We start from the raw sequence: 27,866 nt of genomic DNA on the forward strand, positions 1-27,866 counted from the left end.
ACACACACACACACACACTCAACTGGGCTCTACACAAAAATGAGGCTAAACATAACTTACAATTTGTTTACAGTAAAAAAATACTCATTTACAACTTTGAGTGGAGAAAGACAACCGGTAAGGCACTAGACGTTTTACGTGTTTACTATATACAAAAAAAAAATTACAATATTATGTTTGTTTACATTGTTACCATAAGGAAGAGGTCTGTGTGTTTACAATGGTGACGGAGAAAGTTTGTTTGCAATGGTGGCAGGAGGTCTGTTTACAATGGTGACAGGGAGGAACTTGTTTACAATGGTGACGGGGAGGAGGTCTGTTTACAATGGTGACGGGGAGGAGGTCTGTTTACAATGGTGACGGGGAGGAGGTCTGTTTACAATGGTGACGGGGAGGAAGTTTGTTTACAATGGTGGGGGGGGGAGTGTTACTAATAGTGGCTAGTACGTCCTCCAGGGTATGCTAGCAGTGTTACCATCCTAACTCACACACCCATCATGTTACTGTAACAGCCATCTTAGGCGTCACATCTCTCCTGCCGTCACACATCACACACACACACATCTCTGGCGTCACATCTCACCATCAAACACATAAGTTAAAGTCATAATTTATTACTTATTTCACGGTTATTGAGCATTGATGATGCCACGTCAAGGCACAGCACGGTGTACAGGCCTAACAACACGTCAAGGCCTGTGCACAGTGCCGCGCACAGGCCTACACCACGTCAAAGCATGCACATCAAACAGGTCTATACCATGTCATGGCCTGCACAGTACATAGGCCTACACCACATCACGGCCTGCACAGTACACAGGCCCACACCACATCTCGTCCTCTTGAACACGTCACTTCAATCACAAAGTAAATATACAACTGTTTAGGAGAGGTTGACTCATCTGGTCCTCATCTCGCACAGTCTATGAGATCCTGCAGAGATTGGGAGAGTTCAAAGTTTGTTTATTTTATGATTAATTTTCGAGGTATTACGGAAACTTCTAAATAGTTTCAAGTTTATCTGTACAATTTAAAAAAAAATAACATCAAAACATTTTATCAGAAATTTTCCAAACAAACTTCTTGAGAGTTTATATACAGGAAGACGTTTACACTCAGGACCACTTTGTTTACACTTGAGAGTGACGCCTGACACAGTTTGTGGAGCACTAACGCAAGTTTACAACTGGAAGCACAAAACAGCACCAATGTTATCGACTATTGTAACTGGGACTCAAGACTAGCTGGCCCGAGTACCTTTTGAGTACATCGTTAAGTCCTTCTCTTACTTGAGTACTGGCCCGTGTTTCTCACTCAATATATGGGAGAGAGAAATGTCTCCTTCAACAAGCAGAGAAGGCGTCGCTTGCTCTCAGCCAAGGAGACATATACCACAGAGACAGTTTATCAGTCTATCTCTTTCTCTCAGGTGTAGGAGAGACGTACATCATCCTCAGCAGCTCTCTGTCTCTCAGGTGAGGAGACATTTTTCCCCCAACACGTAGAGAGAGACAGTTCATACGCCTCTCGCTCACACCCATCCACCATCCTCAACAGCTGGTGGCAGTAATGAGGATCATCTCCGGCGTGAGGACAGGGATGAACCAGCTGGCTACCACCACCTGTGGAGGTCGTGACTCACGCACCACCAGGTCGTCTTCCGGTGAGGTCGTTGGAGAAGGACGACGCGTTACTCTTGTGTGGGTGTCGTTGCTTCTTCCGATTTGGCAACTGTCTGGTCGTCTTGCCGGACAACTTGGTCGGATTTGGGAGTTATTTGGTCGGGTGGAGTTGTGGCTACTTGGTCCAGCTCGGGAACTATCTGGTCGGGTGTCGATGTTGTCTGGTCGGATCTTGGGGTCGGTTCGTCGGGTGGGGGAGTGTGGCCGGTCTGTGTTTGTTGACAAAGAGGAGGACTCGGGGTGCCGGACATCGGTGTTGTCATTTGTTGTGTCGATGTTTCCGTCGTAACTTGTTGAGCGTCGACTGTTGGTCCAGGATTTGGAGGTTCTTGTTGAGGTGGAAGACGGAGGTGGAGGTTTGTACCTTGAGCCTCTGTAATGGTGATGGAAGGGGTGTGGGCGGGTGGGCGGTGGGTGTAGTGACGCCTGGACGGTGAACGCACCCCGTCATGAGTCTGTCTTCGCCAGAGCCAGGCGCGGTAACATGCTCTCGCTCTCAGTGGCTGCTGACCCGTCTGTGGCTCCCGTGGCAGTAGAGGAACCTGAGCTGTTGGAGGAGGAGGATGATGTGGAGGAAGAGGTGGTGGTGGTGGAGGAGGAGGTAGTTGAGGTGAAGGAGTCGCGCCAAGGGTCCCAAGCGAATCCTTTCGCACGAAAAAGCTTATTAAGTATAGCGGTGAGGGGCGAGGCCCGGGACCCTCGCTGGCCGCCGCCCTTACACATGACCAGGTAAGGGTTCATCCCGGCCTCAAAGTTAGCATCTGGGACGGTGGGTGAAGGTGGGATGATCTCCAGCTGGTGTCGCAGGTATTGGCGACGCCTACTGGAGCCTCCGCCACCTATGCTGGACTTGGTGGAGCTAAGTGGAAGGCCAAACAGACGGCGGACCTCACGCTGTATCCTGCGGGAGCGGTAGAGGTACAGGTAGGGGGAGAGGGCCGAGTTGCTGAGGGCCAGGACCAACACCACACTGTGTACCACACCTGGCACCCACACCTATAAACAACAGACAACATACATGTGTTAGCAGATGTGGACCAGAGGAGGCAGTTATGTAGATAGACATATATACATACATATGTGGATGGACACATGCAGACAGATATGTGCACACACACACACGCACACACACACACAGTACCCACCTGCAGAAGGCTTGTGTGTAGTAGGGTGGCGGAGTAGTAAGGCAGCCAGCAGATAAAGAACAACACGATCACCACCACAGAGATCTTGGCGGCCCTCGACTCCTCCTTGTGTAGGAAGAGGGAGGCGTTGCTGATCCGGTATCGAAGTGTCGTGACGATCTGGGAGGAGGTGGAGCGTGTCGACGGCGTCCTGCAAGGGGGTGATCGACGTTAGTTTGTTACGACAGGTACCATTCAGAGGTAACACTTGCGTCATGTGTTACAGGTGTGTGTTTTAGATTAGGTTACGTCAGGTGATAATGCCACTGAAGGTAACACGGAACATGGTCATGATAAACAGGTGTGAGAGGTGTACTGTACCTGGAGGGGGCCCGGGAGGGGGTGACAGCGTCGAGGGTGGCGCCACACAGGGAGTTGCGGCGGGTTCTCTCACTGTTCTTGTGGGCCGCGTGGTAGATCCGGATATAGATCCAGATGAGCAGTATCATGGGAACCATGAACGACACCGCCATGTTGATGACCACGAAGTAGGAACGGTATGACCAGAACTCTGGCGTTGTCTCCGTCAATGCTTCTGTCGCCGCCGTTGCCGCCCCACACACGTTCCTGCAGAAGGTAAATACACTGTTTAATTATGTGAAAAACTTTGTCTGGTCAAATTTATTAAAAAAGAAAAGAAAATCGAATTTATCTCACTACCGCGTCCCGGGTTCAATCCCAGGTCACGTGTGAGAAGGCTGTTGGTTCTGAACACGCCTTTTACGCCCTTAATGCATGACTCATAAAGGCAAGCATGAACTTCGCATGCTTCCCAGTTCGGCACTGCAAACGCTTCTGCGCTTCACCTTGCACAGGATGTAAGGGGGTGCCCAATAAACTAGCTCCCTCGTGGGCAATCTGAATCTGAACACTACTGACCATCACAGGTCTTCTTCAGGTACCTCCAGTATCCTCCTGTAGGAGCACTGGACCATGGAGGATGGCCCTTGCTGGTCCCCTGGGGAGACCACATATTTTCAACTGATAGATGTACACAGTATTAATATTTACTTAATAAAAAACCCAGTGGGGAGTGGGAGAAGGAGAGGAAGAGGAGAGGAGGATGTACTCACCATGCTCGGTTAGACATGTCGCCCAGACCAGCGGCAGCAGCTATGAGAGCAGCGGCGATCCATCCCGAGGCGATCATGGCTACGCTCTTGGGTCTGGTGACCAACATGTGGTAATGGAGAGGATCAGTGATGGCGCAGAACCGGTCCACGGCGATCAGCAGCGTGGCGAACACCGAAGCCGACGCCACTAACTCCGACACGGCGTCTATGGCACGACACAGTGACGCCGACTCCCAGTTGGGTAGGAAGGTGTCGGCGATCACCAGCGGCAGCAGGAGCCATGACGCCAGCAGGTTACACACCGTCAGGCTCACGATGAACCTGGAGGAGGCAAAAGAAAAAAATCGGTTAGTCTTATTATGCACCTCAGTATATGGCGACAGGTATAAACGTATCCATCATTATACTCTGTCGGTCCAGTCTTAACATGGCACCAGAGTATAGCGATAAAAACAAGTAAACAGTCAGTCAGAGTAGAGATTAAACCTTCCTCTCACTCTGACCTTGTTACTCTGACGTGTTACTCTGACGTGTTACTCTGACGTGTTACTCTCACGTGTTACTCTGGCGTGTTACTCTGGCGTGTTACTCTCGCGTGTTAGTAATATATTGTTAAGCCCTGGTCAGATACCCCACGTCACTCCCCCTACTGCCATACACGGGGCGGTTAAGGTCAGACAGTAATCAACAACAACAACACATGAAGCCCAGACAAGATGGTGCATCAAGTGTGCCTCTAACACCACACCTGTCGGTCACTCACAGGTAACTCAGAATGATGGTACCTCACAGATGTACCTAACGTGACAGTTGGGGAAATGAAGGCGCTCGAGTACAGTGTCGACCATGATGCTGCCTCCTTGTGTACCTACATCTACCCCCACACACACACACACACACACACACACACACACACACACACACACACACTGATCATCGTCTTCATGTACAGGTAGAGGTCAAGACGTTGGTGTTAACCTTGACCTTTGGAAACCAGGGAGGAAGTAAACATATCAGGTCAGCTAATGGGGGAGGGGGTTTACTGAGACCTGATGACCTGGGTGAAGGAAGGTAAGACAGGTAAGGTCTAGGAAGAGGCACAGGTAAGGGTCAGTGAGGCAGGTAGGTCAGGTAAGGTCCAGGTGGGTACAGAGTCGCCTTGGACCCATAATAAGAGGAAGGAGGGAGTGGGCGGTGATGCTGTGTCAATCCTTCAACTTGATCGATGGATGTTGGGGTGGGGGGGTCCTGGGGGGTCCTGGGGTGGGGGGGGGTTCTGGGGGTGGGGGGAGGGAGGAGGTGAGGACATTCAGAGGGAAAGGAAGGTGAGGAGAGAGAGAGAGAGAGAGAGAGACTTTCCTCCTAACTCAAGGAATCGCCAACAAAAGTAAGAACAACACAACACACCACCACCAACACACCTCCACCACCACCAACAACAACACCTCCACCACCACCACCACTGACAACACATGATCAACAACCAGGTTTTTAGTTAACTATTGTCAGTGGTGAGGGAGTAGCCCCCCCAAGTTATGAGCAGCGCCATTATGGTACACGCCAGTATACTACCTAACCCTGGGGGACCTGAGTTAGTGGCGGAGCGGGGAGTGTAAGCCTGAATTAGTTGAGTGTCCTGTGGTTGGCTTGTTCATCTATAGTTTACATCCTCTGTGTGTTTGTGTGTGTGTGTGTGGGGGGAGCCAACAGGTGTGGGGAAGGAGTGGGGGGAGTGTGTTGTGGGGACAGACAGACAGATAGGGATCCCCACAGTGAGGGAAGTCATCTCGACAGGTAAGAGTGATGGACTAATGACTCACCTGCCAACATGGATGATATTAATCATTCATGAGATCAGACTACTACCATTCGTCCCTTGATCTATTTCATGTGAGGGTGAGGGTGAGGTGGAGGGGTGAGGGGTGGGGAGGGTGTGGAGGGTGGAGGGGTGGGGGGAAGAGGGGAGGGGTGGAGGTGGGGGGGTGGAGGGTGAGGTGAGAGTGGGAGGTGAGGGGTGAGGTGGAGGTGAGGGTGAGGGTGGAGGGTGAGGGTGGAGGGTGAGGTGGGGGGGGTGTTAGGTGAGAGGGTTTGGTCCTGGTGTGTGTGTGTGTGTGTGTGTGTGTGTGTGTGTGTGTGTGTGTGTGTGTGTGTTCACTAAAATTGGGAGAGTTGCCAACGTGTATATAAACACACACACACACACACACATATACATACAAAAAACACTCACACACACACACACCACTATATGATTATGATCTAACACCCTCCCACCACCACCACCCCACCCACCCACCCACCCACCACCCACCCACACCCACCCACCATGTCCCTCACGATATAGTAGATTAGGATAAATGAGTAAAGTCTTGTGTCGTGTGGGCGGCAGGTGGGGCAGGTGGTGGGCGCATGTGTGTGTGTAAATGGACTGTAGGGAGAACGGATATAAAATACACACACACACACACACACACACACACACACACACACACACACACACACACACACACATCTTGTATTAAATGATGTGAAGTCTCAGTTTAATATAGACGCCATATTGGAACATCAATTTACGATACACCATAATTAACGTAACCAATTAGATACATTATTTTTATAGCCAATTAGGAGAAATATTTATCTTAATAATATATGATAATTTATATACGTTTTTTTTAATTTGTATAGATGATTAGAGTTAGTATTATGTGACCACTATTTTGGACTTTTTTTTGGGGGGTGTAGCATAAGTCAATAAGTTACGAGGATTTTCTTATTTTAGGTGTGTGTGCGTGTGTGTGTGTGTGTGTGTGTGTGTGTGTGTGTGTGTGTGTGTGTGTGTGTGTGTGTGTGTTTTTGACCCTCACAGCTGTTTAGTGAGCGGTGTGGCGTACGTGACTGACTGTGTGTATGTGTGTGTGTGTGTGAGAGAGAGAGAGAGTGAGAGTGAGACTTTATGGTTCTTAACTATATAACTGATACAGGTGTGTGTGTGTTCGTGCCGGTATCAAGTCACTCTTATAGGACAGGTGTGTAGAGGGCAATTGATTAACTAACTAACTCAACTCACTAGTACAGGTGTTGAAGATACAGGTAATAGCATACAGGGATTATGAAACAGGAGTTAGGTTCATCTCTCTCTCTCTCTCTCTCTCTCTCTCTCTCTCTCTCTCCGCCCAAACCCTCCGTCCGCCCACCACTACTTCCGTCCGTCTTAGAGGCTTCCTTGCTGCTTTCCTCACGTGCCCGTCCATTTGCCGTCCCTCCCCCCCTCCCCCCTCACTTGACCCTATTTTGTGTCGGTGGGGGGGAGGGGGGGGGCTCGTTGGACAGGGGTGGAAGGGGGGAGGGGAGATGGTCTAGGATTTGGTGATTGGTACTACACCATCATCACCACTACTTCATTATCACCACCACACCACTACCACAACACTACCACACCACTACCACACCACTACCACAACACTACCACACCACTACCACACTATAGAGAACCAGCAGGTTGTTGCGGCGCGCCTTATGAACTGCTGGTCTCCTGGTTTAAGGCGCCGCCATTATAAAGTGAATGTGTTGAGTAATTGGCGTCTTCTCTTGGTTGAGTCTTAGTCCCAAGGTGTCCCACAAGGTCCCCCAGAGTCCCCCCAAAGCCTCCCAGAGTCCCCCTGTCCCCCAAAGTCCCCCAAGGTCCCCAGAGTCCCCTCAAGGCCCTCCATAGTCCCCCAAGAGTCTTCCACATCCCCCCAGACTCTCAAGATCCTTCAGAGTCCCCTAACAGTCCCCCAGAGCTCTCAAGAGTTCTCAAAAGTCCCCAGCCTCCCCCAGCCTCCCCCAGACAGAAGACAGGGTGACGTCCAAGGGGTGGTAGTGTGATGGAGAGGGTCTGTCTGCCCGTCTGTCTGGCTGGGAACTCCTTAACGGGCTATATTTATACAACAGACGACTAGTGTGAGCCCTAACTAATGACCAAGTGACGCTGTGTCTTAACGGGATGTCTTGTCTGTCTGTCTGTCTGTTTGTCTACCTCCATCAACCAACGGGGACCCCCCCATTACTTGTCGCACTTCCTGTCTACACACACACACACACACACACACACACACACACACACACACACACACACACACACACACTATTAAGAGTACATATTCTTCTCATTGTATCTCTCACTCACTTCCGTAATTTATTAATGTCCACTACCTGTTTGTGTGTGTGTGTGTGTGTGGTCCGTCTCACCTGTGTACTTGAGGATGGATTAGGTGTACTCATTACACCTTAGGTTGGTAACTTCCGTGTTGTTGTGCACGTGGAGGAGGTAAGAAAGTGATTTCTTTACTTAATTTTATTTCTGCCTGCCGCTATGTACCTGCATATGCTTACCCAGCCCCTGTTTACCCGTGCATCTGCTTACCTGTGCATATGTTTACCCGTGTATATGTTACCTGTGCCTTGCTTACTCTGTGTATCTGTTTACCTGTGTCCCTGTTTACCTGTGTCCCTGTTTATCTGTGTATCTGTGTATCTGTTTACTTGTGTATCTGTTTACCTGTGTCCCTGTTTACCTGTGTATCTGTTTACTTGTGTATCTGTTTACCTGTGTCCCTGTTTACCTGTGTATCTGTTTACCTGTGTCCCTGTTTACCTGTGTCCCTGTTTACCCGTGTCATTGAGGCCTAATTACACCTTTTTCACACCTTGTGCTCTCACTTCCGTATATCATTACATATTCTTCTTCTTATTCTTCTTCCTGTTTGCCTCCCTCTCGTTGTTATACTTTATAATTATCACTATTCTTCCTTCTTTCTCTTATCACCTGTTGTTGTTTACCTGTTTTGGTGTGTCTGTTGTCGTTTACCTGTTGTAGTGTACCTGTTGTTGTTTACCTGTTTCGGTGTGTCTGTTGTTGTTTACCTGTTGTTGTTTACCTGTTGTTGTGTACCTCTTGTATACCTGTTACCAGACTCTACCTTAACAACAGTAGATACGTTCTGTTAAAACCAATTAGGAGACCAAATTATACTGTTGACCGTATTCTCTACTGTACATCGAGTGCCAGCGGGGGCATTAGGCTGGCGAACGTTCGACAGACGAGATAAACCAGTCAGTCCTACAGTTTATGTGACCTAAGAATCTACCGTCAATCGGAGTTTAAGACCGGAAGTTAGCGAGGGGGTTCGAACAGGGGTACTTAGCTATGAAGGTGTTGGCCCTAGCACCACAAGGCCACACACACACACACACACACACACACACACACACACACACACACACACACACACACACACACACACACACCTCTGCCTTCAGCGTCTAATTAGCGTCACACAGGTTGTTACGTTGAGGTGATATGTTACAGATTGCGACGTGTGAGAGACTGGGGAGAGAGAGAGAGAGGGAGAGAGAGAGAGAGAGAGATCTAGTTCACTGTCACACCTGCGCATTATCCCACCTGGTAACACATACAGGTAAATAAACACTTAAACTGTAAACACCTGAGTACAAAACTCCTTAACCGTGAGAGGGGGGGAACTCAACTCCTGATTGGTGAGAGAAAGCTGAAGGTAAAAACGTTTTAGTCTGTGATTGGTCGAGATATATATATGGAAGAAACGTTTTAGCTCTGGGTGATTGGTCGAGAATTGGAATGGCGTGTTGGTGAGAGGACGGTGGGAGGGGTGAGAGGGAGGTGAGGGGGTGAGGACGGTGGGGGTGAGAGGGGATTTGGTGGAGGGGTGAGAGACGGTGGAGGGGGGTGAGAGGGATAGTGGAGGGGGGTGAGTATTTCCTCGACCGACCGACCAATCTTGTGGCTTTTGAGGTGAGGTAATAGGTGATAGTTTCTCCCTTTCACCTCTATCTGTCCGTCTGTCTGTCTGTCTCTCAAACAGATAGATAAACACATAGGTAGAGAGATGGGTTACATAAACAGACAGAAAGACAGCGCTGATTGCAATATCCCCCATCGGCCTGCTTCAGATAAACAGTGGCGCCCTCCAGGTGTGTGTGTGTGTGTGTCTCACCGCATGGTCCTTGGCCCGATCTATTTTGGCAGGAGGAGCCATTAAGCCATAGGCAAATGACCTAATGAAACTATTTACCTTCTTCCTCCTCCCCCACCCCTCCCCTCCCTCACCTCCACCCCCTTCTCCCTCCCTCACCCTTCACCCCTTTCTCCCCTCCCTCACCCTCCACCCCTCTCCCTCCCTCACCCCGCCCCATTTTCCCTCCCCAAGGGCCGGATTTACCTACTTGTGGGCCCCAGGCCAAACTCATCAGTGGGCCCCCAAATTTATAGAAATGTTTGCATGTTTCAATAATCAGTGGGCCATGGCCCACCAGTTGAAGACCACTGCGGGCCTATACTTATTGTACAGGGGCCCTTATGGTTGTGAATATATTATATAATGAAATACTCGGTGTACACTTGAAACAAGGTTATACGCTGGCACGCTGCGCGACAAATTAGTTTCAGTGGGCCCCCAGATACCGGTGGTGCCCTAGGCCAATGGCCTACTTGGCTTATTAGTAAATCCGGCCCTGCCCCTCCCACAAAAAAAACTAATCCAAACCACCAAAGAAAACGACGACAGATGAAGGAGAGACTCAATAAAAAACGGGTGAAGGACGAGGGGGGGACTGATACATTTCTCCTGGAGGTCGTCACTACCCTGATGAGTGAGAGTTATGGCTGAGGTATAAATAAACACTAGTTTGTTTAGTTGGTGAGGCGAGAACAGGTGTGTGTGTGTGTGTGTGTGTGTGTGTGTGTGTGTGTGTGTGTGTGTGTGTGTGTGTGTGTGTGTGTGTGACGGACCACCCTCCACAAGTCTCACACCTTCTACACCCCCTACTCCTGGTCACGCGAGGATCACAAGTGTGTGATGTTGTGTAACTTGTGAGGAGAAGAGTCACCATACCTGGGGGCAATAAGGTGTAGTGGTGAGTTAAGTAGTCGGGAGGGAAGGAGGGAGTGATGCAATGTAACCCAACACCACCACTATCACCAGTGTCCTAGCGTCCAATGGTGACCTTGCCCTATCCACTATGACCTCCTTATGTGACCTCTCCTCTTTACGTGACCTCCCAGACTGGTGACCTTTACTACCTGAGGCTCTACACCTGACTGGTATTATTAGTGTCAGCTGCATAACAACACTTAACCTTGGCCATTCTCCGTTACTATTTCGAGAAGGTAAATCCCCGCCTGCTTGTGTTCCCCTGACCATCACGTTCCTTTCACCTGATGCCTGTCTGGCGTCGTAGAGAGAGAGAGAGAGAGAGAGAGAGAGAGAGAGAGAGAGAGAGAGAGAGAGAGACTAATGATAAACACGAGAGAAAGATTGACAGACTGAGGGTCACGTCCTATAGTAATGTATGCAAGACGTGTCCCTACACCACCACACCGACGATAGATAGATAGATTATGTAAAATTAGCATACCTGTTCACATTGATTCACCTTGTAAATAGACAGTTCAGGTATACAAAACACAATATTACGCAGTTTGACGCAAATCTACGCAGTTTGACGCAAAATTACGCCGATTAACACAGAACATCCATACTTGTCGCGGTAATTGATCAATGTTGGTGTTTTGGGGGGTCATGAAAGTCCATAAGACAATGTTGTGATAGCGACCACGACCACTGATGGATGACCACCACGTTGGATCACCTCCCTTCCAGGTCTCTTCTCCCCAGATCCTCTCCCCCAGGTCTGGTCCTACCCGGCCGGGGAGTCATGTAACCTGTCAGAAGAGGGAGGAAGGCCTCTAAGTACCTCTCCTCTTCTCTTCCCAACACTTCTCTCCTCCCCAGCCCTACCTCACATTTACACCTCCCCTTATTCCGCACTCATTCTAACCCCACCCCATCCTGTCCTCCCCAGCACCTCCCAGCCCTGCCTCAAGTGCACATCTCTTACTCCCCAGCACCTCCCCCCCCCACATTCATCTTGACCCCTCCCCCGCACCTCCCCAGCCCTGCCTCACGCCCACCCTCGCTCCCCGCCATATAGGGAGAGGCTCTCATTAATGTCCACCAACAAGGGCCGATTAAACGCTACAGAGCCTTTCCTTTTGTTCCGTGTCGTTGTTGTTGTTTTTACACCCAGGGAGTGTTTTTGTCGGGTGTGTGTGGCTGTGTAGAGGTGTGGTGTGGGTGTGTGGTGTGGGTGTGGTGTGGATGTGTATAGAGGTGTGTGTGGATGTGTGAGGACGAGGAGGGAATGAAAGACGAAGGAAGGGAAGATGAAGAATGGAGGGAAGAAGACGAAGGGAGGAAGAGGAACAGGAGGGAGGGAGGGAAGAGGAACAGGAGGGAGGAACAAGAGGGAGGGAAGGAGGGTACTTCGTTTCCCTCCGCTATGTTGGGTACGCCTGTAAAAACCCCGGAATTGGCCGCTTTTGTCCATTTAAGATGTCGACTTGAGGAGGAGGAGGAGGGAGTGATTAATGGTGGTGCTCCGGGGTGATCTCATTAAGTGTGTGTGTGTGTGTGTGTGTGTGTGTGTGTGTGTGTGTGTGTGTTTGTGTTGTTCTACTTAGGTTATGGGCGATCAGTTCTAAAATATGAACGCCCTTGGGGACTTACTTATAATATGTTCTAAAGCACAGGTTCTGTCTGTCTGTCTGTCTTCTGTCTGTCTGTCTCTATTATTCAAGTAAATTATGACACGTGGACATCTCTCTCTCTCTCTATTTATTCTGTCTTTCTGTCCTCTCTCAAGTCTTAAAGCCTATGGACCCCAAAGCATAGGCCTATAGACCCCAAAACATAGGCCTATAGACCCCATAACATAGGCCTATAGACCCCCAGAACATCAGACCAGACCCCCAGAACGTAAACCAATTGACCCCAGAACATAGGCCTAAAGACGTCCAAACATAGGCTGGGTCAGAGTAAACCAATTGGTCCTTCGAAAAAGTTGAGGTGTGAGTTAGGCCTAGAGTTGAAGTGTAGGCTAGAGCTAGAGAGCGAGTAAGTGGGGAGAGTGGAGTTGCCAGAGTCTGATGAGTTAGCCTGTCTGAAGTGTGAGTTAGGCCTAGTCTGAAGTGTGAGTTAGGCCTAGAGTCTGAAGTGTGAGTTAGGCCTAGAGTCTGAAGTGTGAGTTAGGCCTAGAGTCTGAAGTGTGAGTTAGGCCTAGAGTCTGAAGTGTGAGTTAGGCCTAGAGCCTGAAGTGAGGCCTAGAGTCTGAAGTGTGAGTTAGGCCTAGAGTCTACTGGACATCTATACAGTAGTTGTCTGTCTTATTAGGGGAGATGACGGCTTTGGTGTGAGGGTGTAGGGGTGGGGGGGGTGGGTGGGGTGGGTGTGGGGTGGGTGAGGGGGGGGGTGTAGGGGTGTGAGGGTGGAGGGTGTGAGGGTGTAGGGGTGTGAGGGGTGTAGGGGTGTGAGGGTGTAGTGTGAGGGTGTAGGGGTGTAGGGGTGTGAGGGTGTAGGGGTGTGAGGGTGTAGGGGTGTAGGGGTGAGGGTGAGGGGTGTGGGTGAGGGTAGGGTGTGGGGTGGAGGGTGTAGGGGTGTGTGGGATGTGTGAAGGCGGTTGTAGGGTGTGTGGATTGTTTAAGGTGTGTGGGGATGTGTTGAAGGGCGAGTGGGGGTGTGAAAGATGTCTAAAAGTGTGTTAGTGTGTGTGTGTGGGGATGTGTTAGGTGTGTGTGTGTGGGGGTGTGTGTGTGTGTGTGTGGGGATGTGTTAGGTGTGTGGGTGTGGGGATGTGTGTGTGTGTGTGGGGGATGTGTGGGGTGTGGGGATGTGGAGGGGTGTGTGTGGGGGGATGTTAGGGGGTGTGTGGGGGGGATGTGTTAGGGGGTGTGGGGGATGTGTTAGGGGGTGTGTGTGTGGGGGGATGTTAGGGGGTGTGTGGGGATGTGTTAGGGGTGTGTGGGGATGTTAGGGTGTGTGTGGGGATGTTGGGTGTGTGTGTGGGGGTGTGTTAGGGGTGTGTGGGGATGTGTTAGGGTGTGTGTGGGGATGTGTTAGGGGTGTGTGTGGGGGGATGTTGTGTGTGTGTGTGGGGGGATGTGTTAGGGTGTGTGTGTGTGGGGGGATGTTAGGGTGTGTGTGTGTGGGGGATGTGTTAGGGGTGTGTGTGTGGGGATGTGTTAGGGGTGTGTGTGTGGGGGGGATGTGTTAGGGGTGTGTGTGTGGGGGATGTTAGGGTGTGTGTGTGGGGGGATGTGTTAGGGTGTGTGTGTGGGATGTGTTAGGGTGTGTGTGTGTGGGGATGTGTTAGGGGTGTGTGTGTGGGGGATGTGTTAGGGTGTGTGTGTGGGGGATGTGTTAGGGGGTGTGTGTGTGGGGATGTGTAAACCCTTTAACACAGATCAGTAAATATCCTGGTGTTCTCATGCTAACCTAATCCATATGTGTTAAAACCACTTGGGAGTTGCGCCAGACGGACGATCGCCGGTGTGAGTGCCTGTCTAAACTCAACTCCGGGTGGTGAGTGATGGGAGGACGGTGCCAGAGACCAGTGAACACCACTAGAGACCAGTAGACACCATTGTGGACTATTAGAGACCACTAAAGACCATTAGAGACCGGTAACGACTACCAAAGGCCATTATAGACCACTAGAGACCACTTGGGACCACTCGAGACCACTAAAACGACGAGTGTCGATTTTAAGGTTTTGTTTACCGTGAGAGTAAAATGTCAGGGTGATCAGCTGCTGAGAAAATGTGGTATAAACCTTTATTCTCACACACACACACACACACACACACACACAGGTTTTCAGGAGTTCACGTGACAGTAGTGTGTGTGTGTGTAGTGTGTGTAAGTGTGTGAGTGTGTGTGTGTGTGTGTGTGTGTGTGTGTGTGTGTAAGTGTGTGTGTGTGTGTGTGTAAGTGTGTGTGTGTGTGTGTGTGTGTGTGTGTGTGTGTGTGTGTGTGTGTGTGTGTGTGTGTGTGTGTGTGTGTGTGTGTGTAAGTGTGTTTGTACTTACGATGAGAAAGAGAGAGACGTTAAAAGGCGAGCGAAGGTTCGTCAGGCTAAGGTTTCATTATTGTATCATCGCCGGGTAGAGAGAGAGAGAGAGAGAGGAACGCTGAGAGATGTTGATTGCTCGTACTGGCGAAAGAAAATACTTGATTTCTCTCTCTCTCTCTCTGTTTATATAAATTAACATTAGTTGTATTACCTCAATTTACTGTATCTATCTCTTATCTACGTCTCCTTTCCTCCTCTCCTCCTCCTCCTCCTCCTCCTCCTCCTCCTCCTCCTCCTCCTCCTCCTCCTCCTCCTCTCCTCCTCCTCCTCCTGTGGTACTCATTATCAGCAGGAACTTGTCAGATAACTTCCATAATTATGATAAAAATTTACATATATATCTATTCGTTTCTGCAGTGTTGCCAACCCTCCCTCCCTCACTACCCGTCAGTGTTGCCAACTTTGATTGTAGCGATGTTAAGCGATTTTTTTGGGGGGGGCGGGGTTAGCGACTTCCGGGTCATGTTAGTGAGTTGTTAGCGGTTTTTAGGAGAGTTTGAGTGAATTTAAGATTTTGGTTTAATTTGGGCGAATATGAGTAATTTTTAGGTTAGGTATTAGGTAATTTTAACGATTTTTTAGTTAGTATTAAAATTTAGCGAGTTTTAAAAGTGATATACTGAGTTTAAATAACTTAAAACCTTAATTCTAACCAAATTTAGCGATTTTAGATATATTACCCAACTTTAGCGAATTTCCAATAATATTTCTCAATATAAACACCTTTTGTATTTAAATATTCATGTAATTTAGCGACTCTACTTTTTAAAACAACGACTTTTGTTTTGTGAGAGTTGGCAATAATGTCGAAGGTGAGAGCAACAGGTCGGCGTCTCGGAGAATAAGCGACCATAAACACGAGATACTAAATATAGACTGAATCGATTTGCTTCTATCACGACTGAGTTGGACAGGTAAACAAAAATACTCGCTGGTCGTTAATTATTCTTACCTGTTCATAATGGATCGTAAGATGATTATTTATAGTCAGGTCATAATAAGATAGTGTACGATACAAGATGGCGTCTAATTTAATATACGTTTACTTAATGATTCGTTAATTTGATATTGTTTTATTATTTTTTACCACAACTACCACTATCACATACCACAATTACCACTCTATCACCACCACCACCACCACCACCACGTCCACCACATGATGACTTTCAGAATTATAGAGAGGGGGGACGGGGGACATAGGCGGTGTGAGAGGAAAGATAACAGGGTACGGGACAGTGCGACAGGAATCATGGGTGAACATATAGGGAAGATATAGAGTGCGACAGGAAGCGTGGGTTAAGACAGGGCCAAGACGGACAGTTGAGACAGGAAGTGTGACTGTAGGGAGGTAATACAGGGTGCGATAGGTGGTCAGGGTGCGTGGGTAGACAGAGGGATGATTTACAAAAGTGACAGGAAACGTGAATGTAAGAGGTGGTATGGGAATGTGACAGGAGGAAGAATCGGGCGGACGGCAGGATAGGATGGATGATGGAAGAGGAGAAGAGCCTCACTTCCTGCTAGACTGATATCAACCATGATTAAAGAGGGGCGTCACTGAGGAAGGAAGGAGGGAGGGACGGAGTGTGACTGACCAGTGACCATGACATACACACTTACAGAGACAAACAAACACTTACAGAGACAAACAAACACTTACAGAGACAAACAAACACACACATACACACATTAATAACTGATTTATGGTCTGTTATTCCAAGTGGTCCTCCTCTCTTCCTATGTAAACAAAACCTCATTCATTCATTCTCATTACTCTAACAACTGTGTTCTATTATGAGGTAGAGGTAGAGAGAGAGAGAGAGAGAGAGAGAGAGAGAGAGAGAGAGAGAGAGAGAGAGGTCGACACACATCTATCAGCTGATGACGTAGGCCTTGAGTGAGGGGCTATGGATGGGTGGGGTGGGAGGATGTCATTCATACGCATTGACTTTAATACGTGATTGAGGAGCACTGAATTGTTAACCAGTGTCCTTCGTTGGGACGGCCGCAGCATGACCAAGACGGAGCAGTAGCAGTAGAAGACGAAGAGGAGCAGTAGCAGAAGAAGACGAAGAGGAGCAGTAGCAGAAGAAGACGAAGAGGAGCAGTAGCAGAAGAATAAATGGAAAGAATAGTAGAAGAAGAAGAAGAAGAAGAAGAAGAATAAGACGACCTAGTTATAAATGTATCCATGTTATTAACCAGTCAGTCCATCAGTAACCTCAAGGAAGGAAGGAAGGAAGGAAGGAAGGAAGGAAGGAAGGAAAGATATCGTCACACCTTTAACTCTCTACATTCATGAATAATCAACCAGAGTCTTTGCTTTCAGGGTGGTCGTGGTGGTGGTAGTTGAGATAGTGGTAGTGGTGGTTAAGGTGATAATGATGGTTGTAGTGGTGGTGATGGTGGCGGTGTAGTGGTGGTAGGCTACCAAGCTTCATGTTAGAATTAGGTAAGATGAAAGAGTTTAAAATGGAATACATTTACAATCACGAACTTTGAGACGACGTTTGAAGTGAGGTCATTTCTCCCTCTCCTCCCCTTTTTCACCTCCCCTCTTCCCCTCCCTTTTCACCTCCCCTCCCCCTTCATATATTCTGACCTCACAACCTAATCAGTTAAAACATCCGGGTTGAAAACAGCTTTGAAGTGAAGTCCTGAGGCCAAAATGACAATCATATCCCTAAACGTCATCAAGTGTGTGTGTGTGTGTGTGTGTGTGTGTGTGTATTATCTTAGTATGTGATTTAGCTATACCTCCTCTCTCTCTCTCTTTCCTTTCTTTTTCTCGTCCATCTTTCCTATCTGTTTATCTATCTGTCTGTCTGCTATGTATCTCTGTCTATCTCTATCGCTCTTATATGTCCTCTCTCTCCCTCTCTCTCTATCTCCCTCACTCGACACCCTCAAGTCCCCCCAGATAAAACCCTCCTCTGTCTCTCCCCGTCATCGCCCGCGTCAGGTTAGTACAGGAAATGGGTGAAAACTCCTTCATTATCATAGTGAGTTATTAGTGGCTCTCCGTCAGGCTGGCCACCTACTGTACCTGCCTGCTGCCCCGGGTACACCTGCAGAGGTCATGGGGGACAGGAGAGAGGGAGAGAGAGAGAATGGGGGGATCGGTGGTAGAAGCGGTACCGTTCTTGTCTTCGCAAGCCAGATGTCACGGGTTCGATTCCCGGGCCGGTGGAAGTTGTTTGGACACACTTCCTAGCCCCCTGTTAGTCCCTTTGTTCACCTAGCAGTACAGTAGGTACTTGGTGTGTCGGTTGGTGAATTCGTATTCAGGAAAGTTGATGGAGCTTCCAATAACTTGATGACATAAACCACTGACTCTTCAGGCTTCTACGCCCTTGACTCTTCGGCTTCTACGCCCTGACTCTTCAGGCTTCTACGCCCTTGACTCTTCAGGCTTCTACGCCCTTAACTCATGAGATAGCAAAAAGCATGAACTTAGCATGCTTCCCTGTTGGGCGCTGTAAACGCTTCTGCGCTTCACCTTACACAAGGATGTAGGGGATGCCAATAAATAAGAGAGAGAATGAGATAGGTAGAGGGAGGGAGGAGGGAGAAAATGATTGATGACGACGAGAGAGAGGAAGATAGATAATGAGAGAGAGAGAGAGAGAGAGAGAGAGAGAGCTGGTGAGAAAGAATGAGAGAGAGAGAGAGATCCGCCCAAGTCAATAGGTTCTGCCTAACACGACAAACCCCTCCTACCCCCTACGACAAGCTTCCTCTCATTCCTACAACAAACTCCTCCCATTCCGACGACAAGCTCCTCCCACTACGACAAGCCCCTCCTACTATGACAAAACCCCACCCATAACGACAAATCACTCCCCAATCAGGCAAGCCCCTCCTACTACGACAAGCTCCTCCCACTCTGACAACAAGCTCCTCCCCTTTCCGATAACAAACTCCTCCCATTCCGACGACAAGGTCCTCCTATTCCGATAACAAGCTCCTCCCACTCCAACAACAAACCCCTCCCACTCCGACAACAAGCTCCTCCCACTCCGACCAGTATGTAAACAAACTTAACACGTTATATACCACAGAATAAATTACCGTCATTTTAGGAATCACATCAATACTTAATGGAAGGTCGACGTATAATATAAGTGAGTTAATGAAGTAGTGAACAAGTATTGATTTATTGATACTTGAGAGAGAGATTATTATTAATAATAATAAAAATATTATAATTATTATTATCATTATTATTATTATATTCATTATTATTATTACTATTATTTTTTTTTATTATTATTATTATTATTATTATTATTATTATTTTATTATTATTTTATTATTATTATTATTATTATTATTATCATCATTATTATTATTAATTATATACAACCGTAAATGTTTTCTACAATAAACCTCAGTTATGGAAGACTAAGTTACTTATGTTTCTTATTTATAAGTGATGGTTTATACGGAGGTATTATTCTTCTCTCTCTCTCTTACTTCCCTTTCCTCTCTCTCACTTCCTTACTTCTCTCTCTCACTTCCTACCTTCCCTCTCTCTCACTTCCTTACTTCTCTCTCTCACTTCCTACCTTCCCTCTCTCTCACTTCCTACCTCCTCTCTCACCTCTACTTCCCTCTCTTCTTCTACTTCCTTCCTTCCCTCTCTCACTTCCTTCCTTCCCCCTCTCTCCCCACTTCCTACCTTCCTTCCCTCTCACTTCCTTACTTCCCTCTCTCTCTCACTTCCTACCTTCCCTCTCTCTCACTTCCTACCTTCCCTCTCTCTCACTTCCTTCCTCTCTTTCACTTCCTTCCTTCCCTCTCTCACTTCCTACCTCCCTCTCTCTCACTTCCTTCCTTCCCTCTCTCTACTTCCTTCCTTCCCTCTCTCTCCTACTTACTTCCTCTCTCACTTCCTACCTTCCCTCTCTCTCTCACCTCCTCTTCCTTCCCTCTCTCTCTCTACTTCCTTCCTTCCCTCTCACTTCCTTCCCCTCTCTCTCTCACTTACCTTCCCTCTCTCTCACTTCCTTCCTTTCCTCTCTCTCACTTCTTACTTCCCTCTCTCTCTCTCCTTTCTTCCTTCCCTCTCTCTCACTTCCTTACTTCTCTCTCACTTTCCTTCCTTCTCTCTCTCTCTCACTTCCTTCCTCTGTCTCACTCACTCTTCCTGTTTTGAGACCCTCGATACACTTAAAATGGACATAGAAACCCTTGTGTAAGGGTGGGCGTGGGCGTAGGTCGAAATATGTGTGTGTGTGTGTGTGTGTGTGTGTGTGTGTGTGTGTGTGTGTGTGTGTGTGTGTGTGTGTGTGTGTTCAGTGTATAAATATATCATTATACATATTTATTCATGTATTCGTTCACATGATAGTGTACGTTTATACATATGTTTACATGTGTGACATTTACATACACACAGCACAGGTGTACACATTAAGGACAGGTACAAGCACTGTGTTTAGGTGTGATCTGATAACGTGAATATTTGATGAAGGTTCAGGAAGACAGGAAATGTATGTGTGTGTGTGTGTGTGTTAGGGTCTTTAAACACGCACACACACACACACACACACACACACAACGACATTCTTGAACCTTAACGGCGAGTGACAGACAAACGTTCAACATTGTCAATTAAAAGACTTTGTCAACACATCTTAGACACCTAGGGAGTATCACCTGTTCGTCTTAACCCAGTAATTATATAGTCCAGGTAGTTAGGTAGTTATTAGCATGTGTGTGTGTGTGTGTACTCCCCTCCCCATTAATTTAAGTGATTGACCTGTAGAAGAGGAGGTACTCTACAGGTAACAGGTGTGTCAGAGCCAGGTAAGGTACAGGTCTCTACCTGGTGCACCGTCTCTTACTCTCACAATAATCGTTTGTACGTCTTCGAAAATTACTGTACCTGTATCTGTACCTGTAACTACCTGCACCTGTAACTACCTGTACCACCTGTACCTGTAATTACCTGCACCTGTAACTACTGTGCTTGTATCTGTACCTGTGCCAGAGGATACAGACGGGTTGCAACAGGGGGAGTGACTGGAAGGGCGCTGGACCAGAGAGCGTGATGGACCGTGTACCGCTAATGGTCCAGGTGTAGGGCGGTGTCCCCACTAACACAGCTGGGGTCTGTCTCTTCTCTCTCCGGTTCACTCTGGTCCCCAAGCCACCCAGCCCCAACCATGCTCCGAACAGTCCCCACCATGCTCCCAACACCCCCACCCCCACCACCACCACGCTCCCAACAGCCCTCCCCACGCTCCAACAGCCCCACCATGCTCCCAGCTTCCCCCACGCCCCAATAGTCCCACCATGCTCAACAGCCTCCACAGCGTCCTCCCCACGCTCCCAATAGTCCCCAACACGCCCCAACATGCTCCCACACTCCTTCTCCACGCTCTCATCAGCCCACGCTCCAAACAGCCCCCAACATCCAGTAATACACCTACTTGTACTTCTTAACTTACTGGCTGGGCATGAAGGCGCAGTGAGGTACGAAGGTGACAGCTCATCAGCCCCTCCCCCACCCCCCTCCAGCCCCTCAGTCCTAATGGGTGTCACCTGTCCCCGTCCTAATGGGTGTCACCACAGGCGCCCCTTGACACACCTGAGACAGTGACCTCCAGGTGCTACAGTGTGTTGAGGCCCCGTGGTGGTGGAGGGCGTAATCCACGTCCCCTACCATACCACGTCCACGCCCACACCACGTCCACGCCCACACCACGTCCACGCCCACGCCCACCAGCAAGACCCAGTAAATTATCATTCATATTTTTAGCTTTGTGACCTGAAGCCAAGATGGAAAAAAATAGTGTGTGTGTGTGTGTGTTTGTGTGTGGATACTGTCCTTGTGGTACGTACAAAGGCGGGCCACAGGTGGACCACGGGCGGGCCATCATCACGCCACTAGATTGTATCCGAACATCACGCCTGCCCTCTCTCACACACACACACACACACACACACACACACACACAGGAGGGTCGAGTGGGGAGAAGGGCGAGTGTTGAGGTCATACTCATTGGTCTAAGGGCGAGCCACTAGGGGCCTACTCCGTGTACCCTGGGGGGGCGGGGCGGGCGGCGGGCGGGTGGGTCCTGGGGGTTTAGGGTAATTTTTCTTATGTTGTTATTTTCTGTTTAATAATTTGTCCTCTCATATTTTATTAAATTTTTTCATTGCTAGCACCTCCCACCTTCCCCTAGCACCTCACACCTTCTCCCTAGCACCTCACACCTTCTCCTAGCACCTCCCACCTTCCCCTAGCACCTCACACCTTCACCTAGCACCTCACACCTTCCCCTAGCACCTCACACCTTCCCCTAGCACCTCCACCCACCTTCCCCTAGCACCTCACGCCTCCCACCTCACACCTTCCCCTAGCACCTCACACCTTACCTAGCACCTCACACCTTCCCCTAGCACCTCACACCTTCCCCTAGCACCTCACACCTTCCCCCACTCCCCTAGCACCTCACACCTTCCCCTAGCACCTCACACCTCTCCCAGCACCTCACACCTTCCCCTAGCACCTCACACCTTCTCCTAGCACCTCCACCTTCCCCAGACTCACCTTCTACACCTTTCTACTCACACCTTCTCCTAGCACCTCACACCTTCCCTAGCACCCTACACACCTCATCAGCACCTGTGACCATCACGCCCACACTAGGATCTCCTCTCACTACCTCTGCCACACCCCTGACAACGCACCTGCCACCACCTACTTAACCACAACTATAAACACCAACGTCTCCCCCCACACCAACCCTGAGAGAGAGAGAGGGGGTAAATCTTCTCTCTCTCTCTCAGGATTCTACTTCACTACTCACTTACACCCACTACACCTACTTACACCTACTCTTGACTTAGCTACCCACTTACTTACACCCACATAACTACTAACCCACTACACCATCTTACACCCACTACACTCTACTTACACCCACTACACTACTTACACCCACTACTCCTACACCTCTCCTTTTTTCCTAACCTAACCTTCTCCATTACCCTCTATCCCCCTTCCTCCCTTTCTGCCTCACCCCCACTCCTCCCTCCCTCCCTCACCTTGACAGCAGCCACTAAGGATCATGTCAGACGAATATGTAACCCAATGAATGGCATAGCCTCTCCTCCTCCTTCCTCCTCCCTCCTTCCCCTCCTCCTCCCATCTCCTCTCCTCCCCCCTCCTCCCTCCTTCTTCTCCCTCCCTCCCCCTCCCCCAATTGTTAACACCATATAGGTAGGGTAGGGGGTAGGGGAGGGGGGAAGAAGGGAGATAAGGAAGAGGAGGCAAGGGAGGTAGATGGAGGGAAGGAGGGAGAGGAAGAGGAGGAGTAGAGAAGAGAGGAGAGGTAGAGAAGGAGGGAGGGAGGTAGAGAAGGAGGGGAGAGGTAGAGAAGGAGGGGAGAGGTAGAGAAGGAGGGGAGGGAGAGGGAGAGAGAGGTAGAGAAGGAGGGAGAGAGAGGTAGAGAAGGAGGGAGGGAGAGGTATTTTCTTCACCTGCTCTCAGTATTTCTGCCTCAGCGGCCGTCAGAGGGCAGAGGTAAGAGTCGGGTGGGGTCCGCTACCACTCTAATGGGTGTCTACGTGATGTGTGTGTGTGTGTGTGTGTGTGTGGTTGCGCCTAGGTGGAATGTGTATGGGTGGGTAATCAAAGGAGTGGGTGGGCTTTAGGAGAATGGCGGATGGGGGTGTGGGTGGGCGGTGGGTGTGAACGGCCACCCTCGGATAGAGAGAGAGATGTCCACCGGAAACTAACAATGGCGGGATGGAGAGGGAGGGAGGAGGGGAGAAGGGGAGGAGAGAAGGATAGAGGAGTGGGGAGGGAGGGGAGAGGGAGGGGAGGAGGGGGAGAGGGAGGAGGAGGAGGGGAGAGGGTAAGGAGGTAGGAGGAAGGAGGGGAAGAAATGGAGAAGGAAAAGAGGGAGGGAAGGGGTGAGAGGAGATAAAACGAAAGGAGAGGGAGGGAGGAGAGGTAAGAGAGACCAAATGAGAGGGAGGGGGAAAGAGAAGGGAAGGAGAGGGAGGGAGGTAGACAGGAGGGATAAAATGTCTAGGAGGTGCCTTCCCTCCCTCCCTTAATCTGTGGCCACCATCCCTACAGGTTGGGCAGGACCAGGGGGGAGGAGGAGGGGAGGGAGGGAAAAGGGGAGAAAGAATCATAGAAAAACACATACAAAGAGAGAGACAAGTAGACACAGGTAGACTCCAGGTAGACACAGGTAGACACAGGTAAGAGAGTCACTAATTGATTCTTCAGTCAAGGTGTGGCAGATGTGTGAAAGAGACAGATGTGTATATGTGTGTGTGTGTTTGTTTCCGTGCGTGTATGTATGCATGTATGTGTAAACGACAGACATATGTGTTACAAATGTCTCCATGAACCAGGTAGCAACACACACCTGTCCTCTGACTATCAATTAGTGTCCCACCATACAAGGCTCTGGTTATACAGGTGAGACTCAAGAGGGGTTACTGGTCCTTGGAGGGAGGTCGGGGATGGTCTATTGGTCTCGTGGTCTTTGGTCTCTGGTCTTGGATTTCCTCTCAATCTTGGCAGTTTGGGGAGGTGGGGGGTGAGGGGAGAGGGAGGTGGGGGTGAGGGGGGAGAGGAGGTGGGGTATGGAAGGGGAGGGAGGATGACTGGCAGGTAAAGATATCAGTGAACCAAATCAGTCTAGGTCGGGTTGCCTCCATTACCTGCCTGTATGAGTCACTGCTTGGTAACATTGTCACTACCTCTCACACCCCTCTCCCTACCCTCCTGCACCCCCTCTCCCTACTCCCCTCCTACACACCCCTCTCCCTCTTTCCCTACTCCCTCATGGCGTTCACTCTTAACCTGAACGTCCCAGTGAGTTCTCTACCGGCGTTCACTCTCCCTAAAACCCCTATGACCCAGGATGATGGTGGTGGTGGTGACGGTGGTGTGGTGGTGGTGGTGTGGTAGTGGTGGTGGTGGTGGTGGTGATTAAGTGAGACAGGAAACAACCTTAGTTTATCCTCTCTCTCTCTCTCTCTCTCTACCTGATAATCATTTTGGTGGACACTTGACCTAGCTATAGAATGAAGGGAGGAGAGAGAGAGCCAATAACTTACAGTGCCACAACATCAGGCACTGTCCTCCCAACATGGTCACGCTCCTTAATTAACCGCCCCCTTACACAACTGTTATCTTAAGATCTCACCTGTCGCTTTAAGATCTTGTCTCACCATCTTGTTATCTCAGACCACTTGTGAAGATAACATCAAGGAACCGGATATGTGTGTGTGTGTGTGTGTGTGTGTGTGTGTGTGTGTGTGTGTGTGTGTGTGTGTGTGTGTGTGAAAGAGACATACATAATTAGGTACACAGGTAGAAAATAGATATATAGAATGACTTGTTAAATTAATTAGACAGAGAGAGAGAAACAGACAGACAGACAGACAGACAGACAGATATACAGACAGACAGACAGACAGATATACAGACAGACAGACAGATATACAGACAGACAGACAGATAGATGATATACAGACAGACAGACAGAGACAGACAGATATACAGACAGACTTCCTTAACGAGCCTTATATACCCCCCGTGAGCCCTGGATATAGTGTGTGGAAGGTAGGAAAAGCTATCTACAAAGGTCATCTACAAGAATCAGGGTCACAGGGATACACAGGGTCACAGAGGTCAACAAGAGTAAAGCCTTAAGGTCACCCCTGACACCTGTAGGGACGAGAGGTGAAAAGGAAACACCTGTTGTTGATTGTGACGTAGTGGAGTGTCCTAGGGGTCTTGCTTGTCTCCTCCTATGTTTGTTAGTTTCTATTATCTTTCTTTCTCTATTTCTCTTATTATGTATTCTTATCTTTCTCTGATTAGTGTGTGTGTGTGTGTGTGTGTGTGTGTGTGTGTGTGTGTGTGTGTGTGTGTGTGTGTGTGTGTGTGTGCGTGTGTGTGTGTGTGTGTGTGTGTGCTATTCTGCCGTAATGTGTAGTAATGGAATGTATCATCATCATGAGTGTTGGATTACGTTATACACTCATTGAGATCACCTCGACCACACTGCCACACCACTGTGGCTAATGTGTGGTATGACAGAGACAGACAGACAGACAGAAAATATCGACACACAGACAAACAGCTTTTGATGACACGAAGAAAAAGAACAAAACATGATACGTAAACAGATGAAAAATCGTTCATAAATACACATGGGAAATAATAATAAGTTGCTACAAATTGCCACTGCACCGACAGCCTTCACTTCCCAAATTGTGTAGTCAGGTGACTCTCTTTGACAGCTGAGCAGAGTAAAGATTTGGATGTGAACCAATGCTCTTATGCTCAGGAGGTGAGAACTGTATCCACTTACCTACTGTACCCTATATCCTGTGTGTGTATGTGTGTGTGTGTGTTAGTAGATATCCACTAAACGAACCTAATTAACTGACTCACCTGTTGGAGATGCTACGTAGTGAAGATCTCCTGAAGAAGATGACGAGGAAGATGGTGTTGAGGACGGAAGACACCAGGAACACGATCACCAGCACCAGCGTTATAGCCACGGCCGTCACCCAAGCCGCCACACCTTCAGCGCCGCCGACAGCCACCATCACCACACCTGACAGACAAACACACACACATATATTTAGTCGGATATAATACCCTCTCTATTAATATTGTTCTACAGTTATTATTTATTTATTATTATTATTATTATTATTATTATTATTATTATTATTATCAGTCATTATACCCATACCTTGATTTTTGTACATTCTTAACTATAGGTGAGAGAGAGAGAGAGAGAGAGAGAGAGAGAGAGAGAGAGAGAGAGAGAGAGTACACGTAACCCCTTGAGTACTCTTGGTGGGGTAAGGACCTCCCTCTCTTTAGATAAACAAACCATTGAATGAGTCACACCTCTCTCTCTCTCTCTCTCTCTTTCATTATCTGACTCATGCGGTGAGTCTCAAGAATGGGGACGCCAAGACGGAAACAAGAGTGAGTCACGGTTAGTCATAAGTGAGTCAGCGAGTGAATTGATGATTCAATCAGTTAGTGAGTGAGTCAGTGAATGATTGAGTCAGTCAGTCAGTAAGGTTGCATTAATACAATGTCAAGTAACTGGTAAAAATGACCTAACACTACTGAACTACTGACTGTTAACTAGGGCTAACTGTTACAATGTCAAGTAACTGGAAAATGATGTAACGTAACACATTCTATAGGCCCTTCACTACAGATGCGGGTCGGCGGTGGTGATAGCGTAACGTAACACTACAAGATATTGACGTAACTCAAGCGTCACTCAAGGCCGTAACTCACTGAGGTGTCGTAACGCTCAACAGAAAGTGTATGTGTGTTTGAGGAGGAAAAAATATTGGTGAAGTCAAAGATATAATTTATTTTAAGATACGCGGTTGTGGTGGTGGTGGTTGTGGTGGTGGTTTGGATTGTTATTGTTGTTATTATTGTTGGTGTTGTTATTGTTGTTAGTGTTATTATTATTACTGATGTTGTTATTATTATTGTTGTTATTGTTATTATTTTGTTATTATTGTTGTTGTCAGCTATATACAGTACATTCCGCCTTAGTTGAGGACCTCAATAGATGGCGCTGTTCAGAGGTATTTCCTGTGTACTTGACTATACTGTGTGTGTGTGTGTGTGTTTACATTTCCTTGTATTAGTATTACCACGAACCTCTTGCAGTTATATGAATATTATGTGTATGTACGCGTGTTTGTGTGTGTAAGGCGTGTATGTGTATGTACGGGCGTGTATGTGTGTGTGTGTGTGTATGCAGTGTACTATTCATTCATTCTTCGTATTACTGTGTGTGTTTTGTCTATTGTCTATTTGTCTGTGTCTGTCTATCTGAGTTCGTTCTGTCTGGTCTGTCTGTCTGTCTGTCTGTCTGTCTGTCTGTCTGTCAGTATTTCCTCATTTA

The 27,866-nt window shown here is 48.4% G+C and overlaps 1 protein-coding gene across 2 annotated transcripts in view; it reads right to left on the reverse strand.

Moving 5' to 3' along the window:
* Window positions 1–2,073: 2,073 nt before the first annotated feature.
* Window positions 2,074–27,866, reverse strand: part of LOC121868666 (probable G-protein coupled receptor No18) — a 40,260-nt gene continuing 14,467 nt past the window's right edge. For both annotated transcript variants that reach the window (XM_042370718.1, XM_042369906.1), the window contains exons 2-6: window positions 26,369–26,534; window positions 3,940–4,260; window positions 3,188–3,433; window positions 2,828–3,017; window positions 2,074–2,678 (exon numbers count right to left, since the gene is read on the reverse strand). In XM_042370718.1, coding sequence (XP_042226652.1) covers window positions 2,130–2,678; window positions 2,828–3,017; window positions 3,188–3,433; window positions 3,940–4,260; window positions 26,369–26,526 — 1,464 coding nt within the window. In that variant the 5' untranslated portion in view covers window positions 26,527–26,534 and the 3' untranslated portion in view covers window positions 2,074–2,129. The remainder of the gene's footprint in view (window positions 2,679–2,827; window positions 3,018–3,187; window positions 3,434–3,939; window positions 4,261–26,368; window positions 26,535–27,866) is intronic.

This window comes from Homarus americanus, unplaced genomic scaffold, assembly GCF_018991925.1.
Source record: "Homarus americanus isolate GMGI-L3 unplaced genomic scaffold, GMGI_Hamer_2.0 scaffold40250, whole genome shotgun sequence".
In the NCBI taxonomy this organism is placed as follows: Eukaryota; Metazoa; Arthropoda; class Malacostraca; order Decapoda; family Nephropidae; genus Homarus; species Homarus americanus.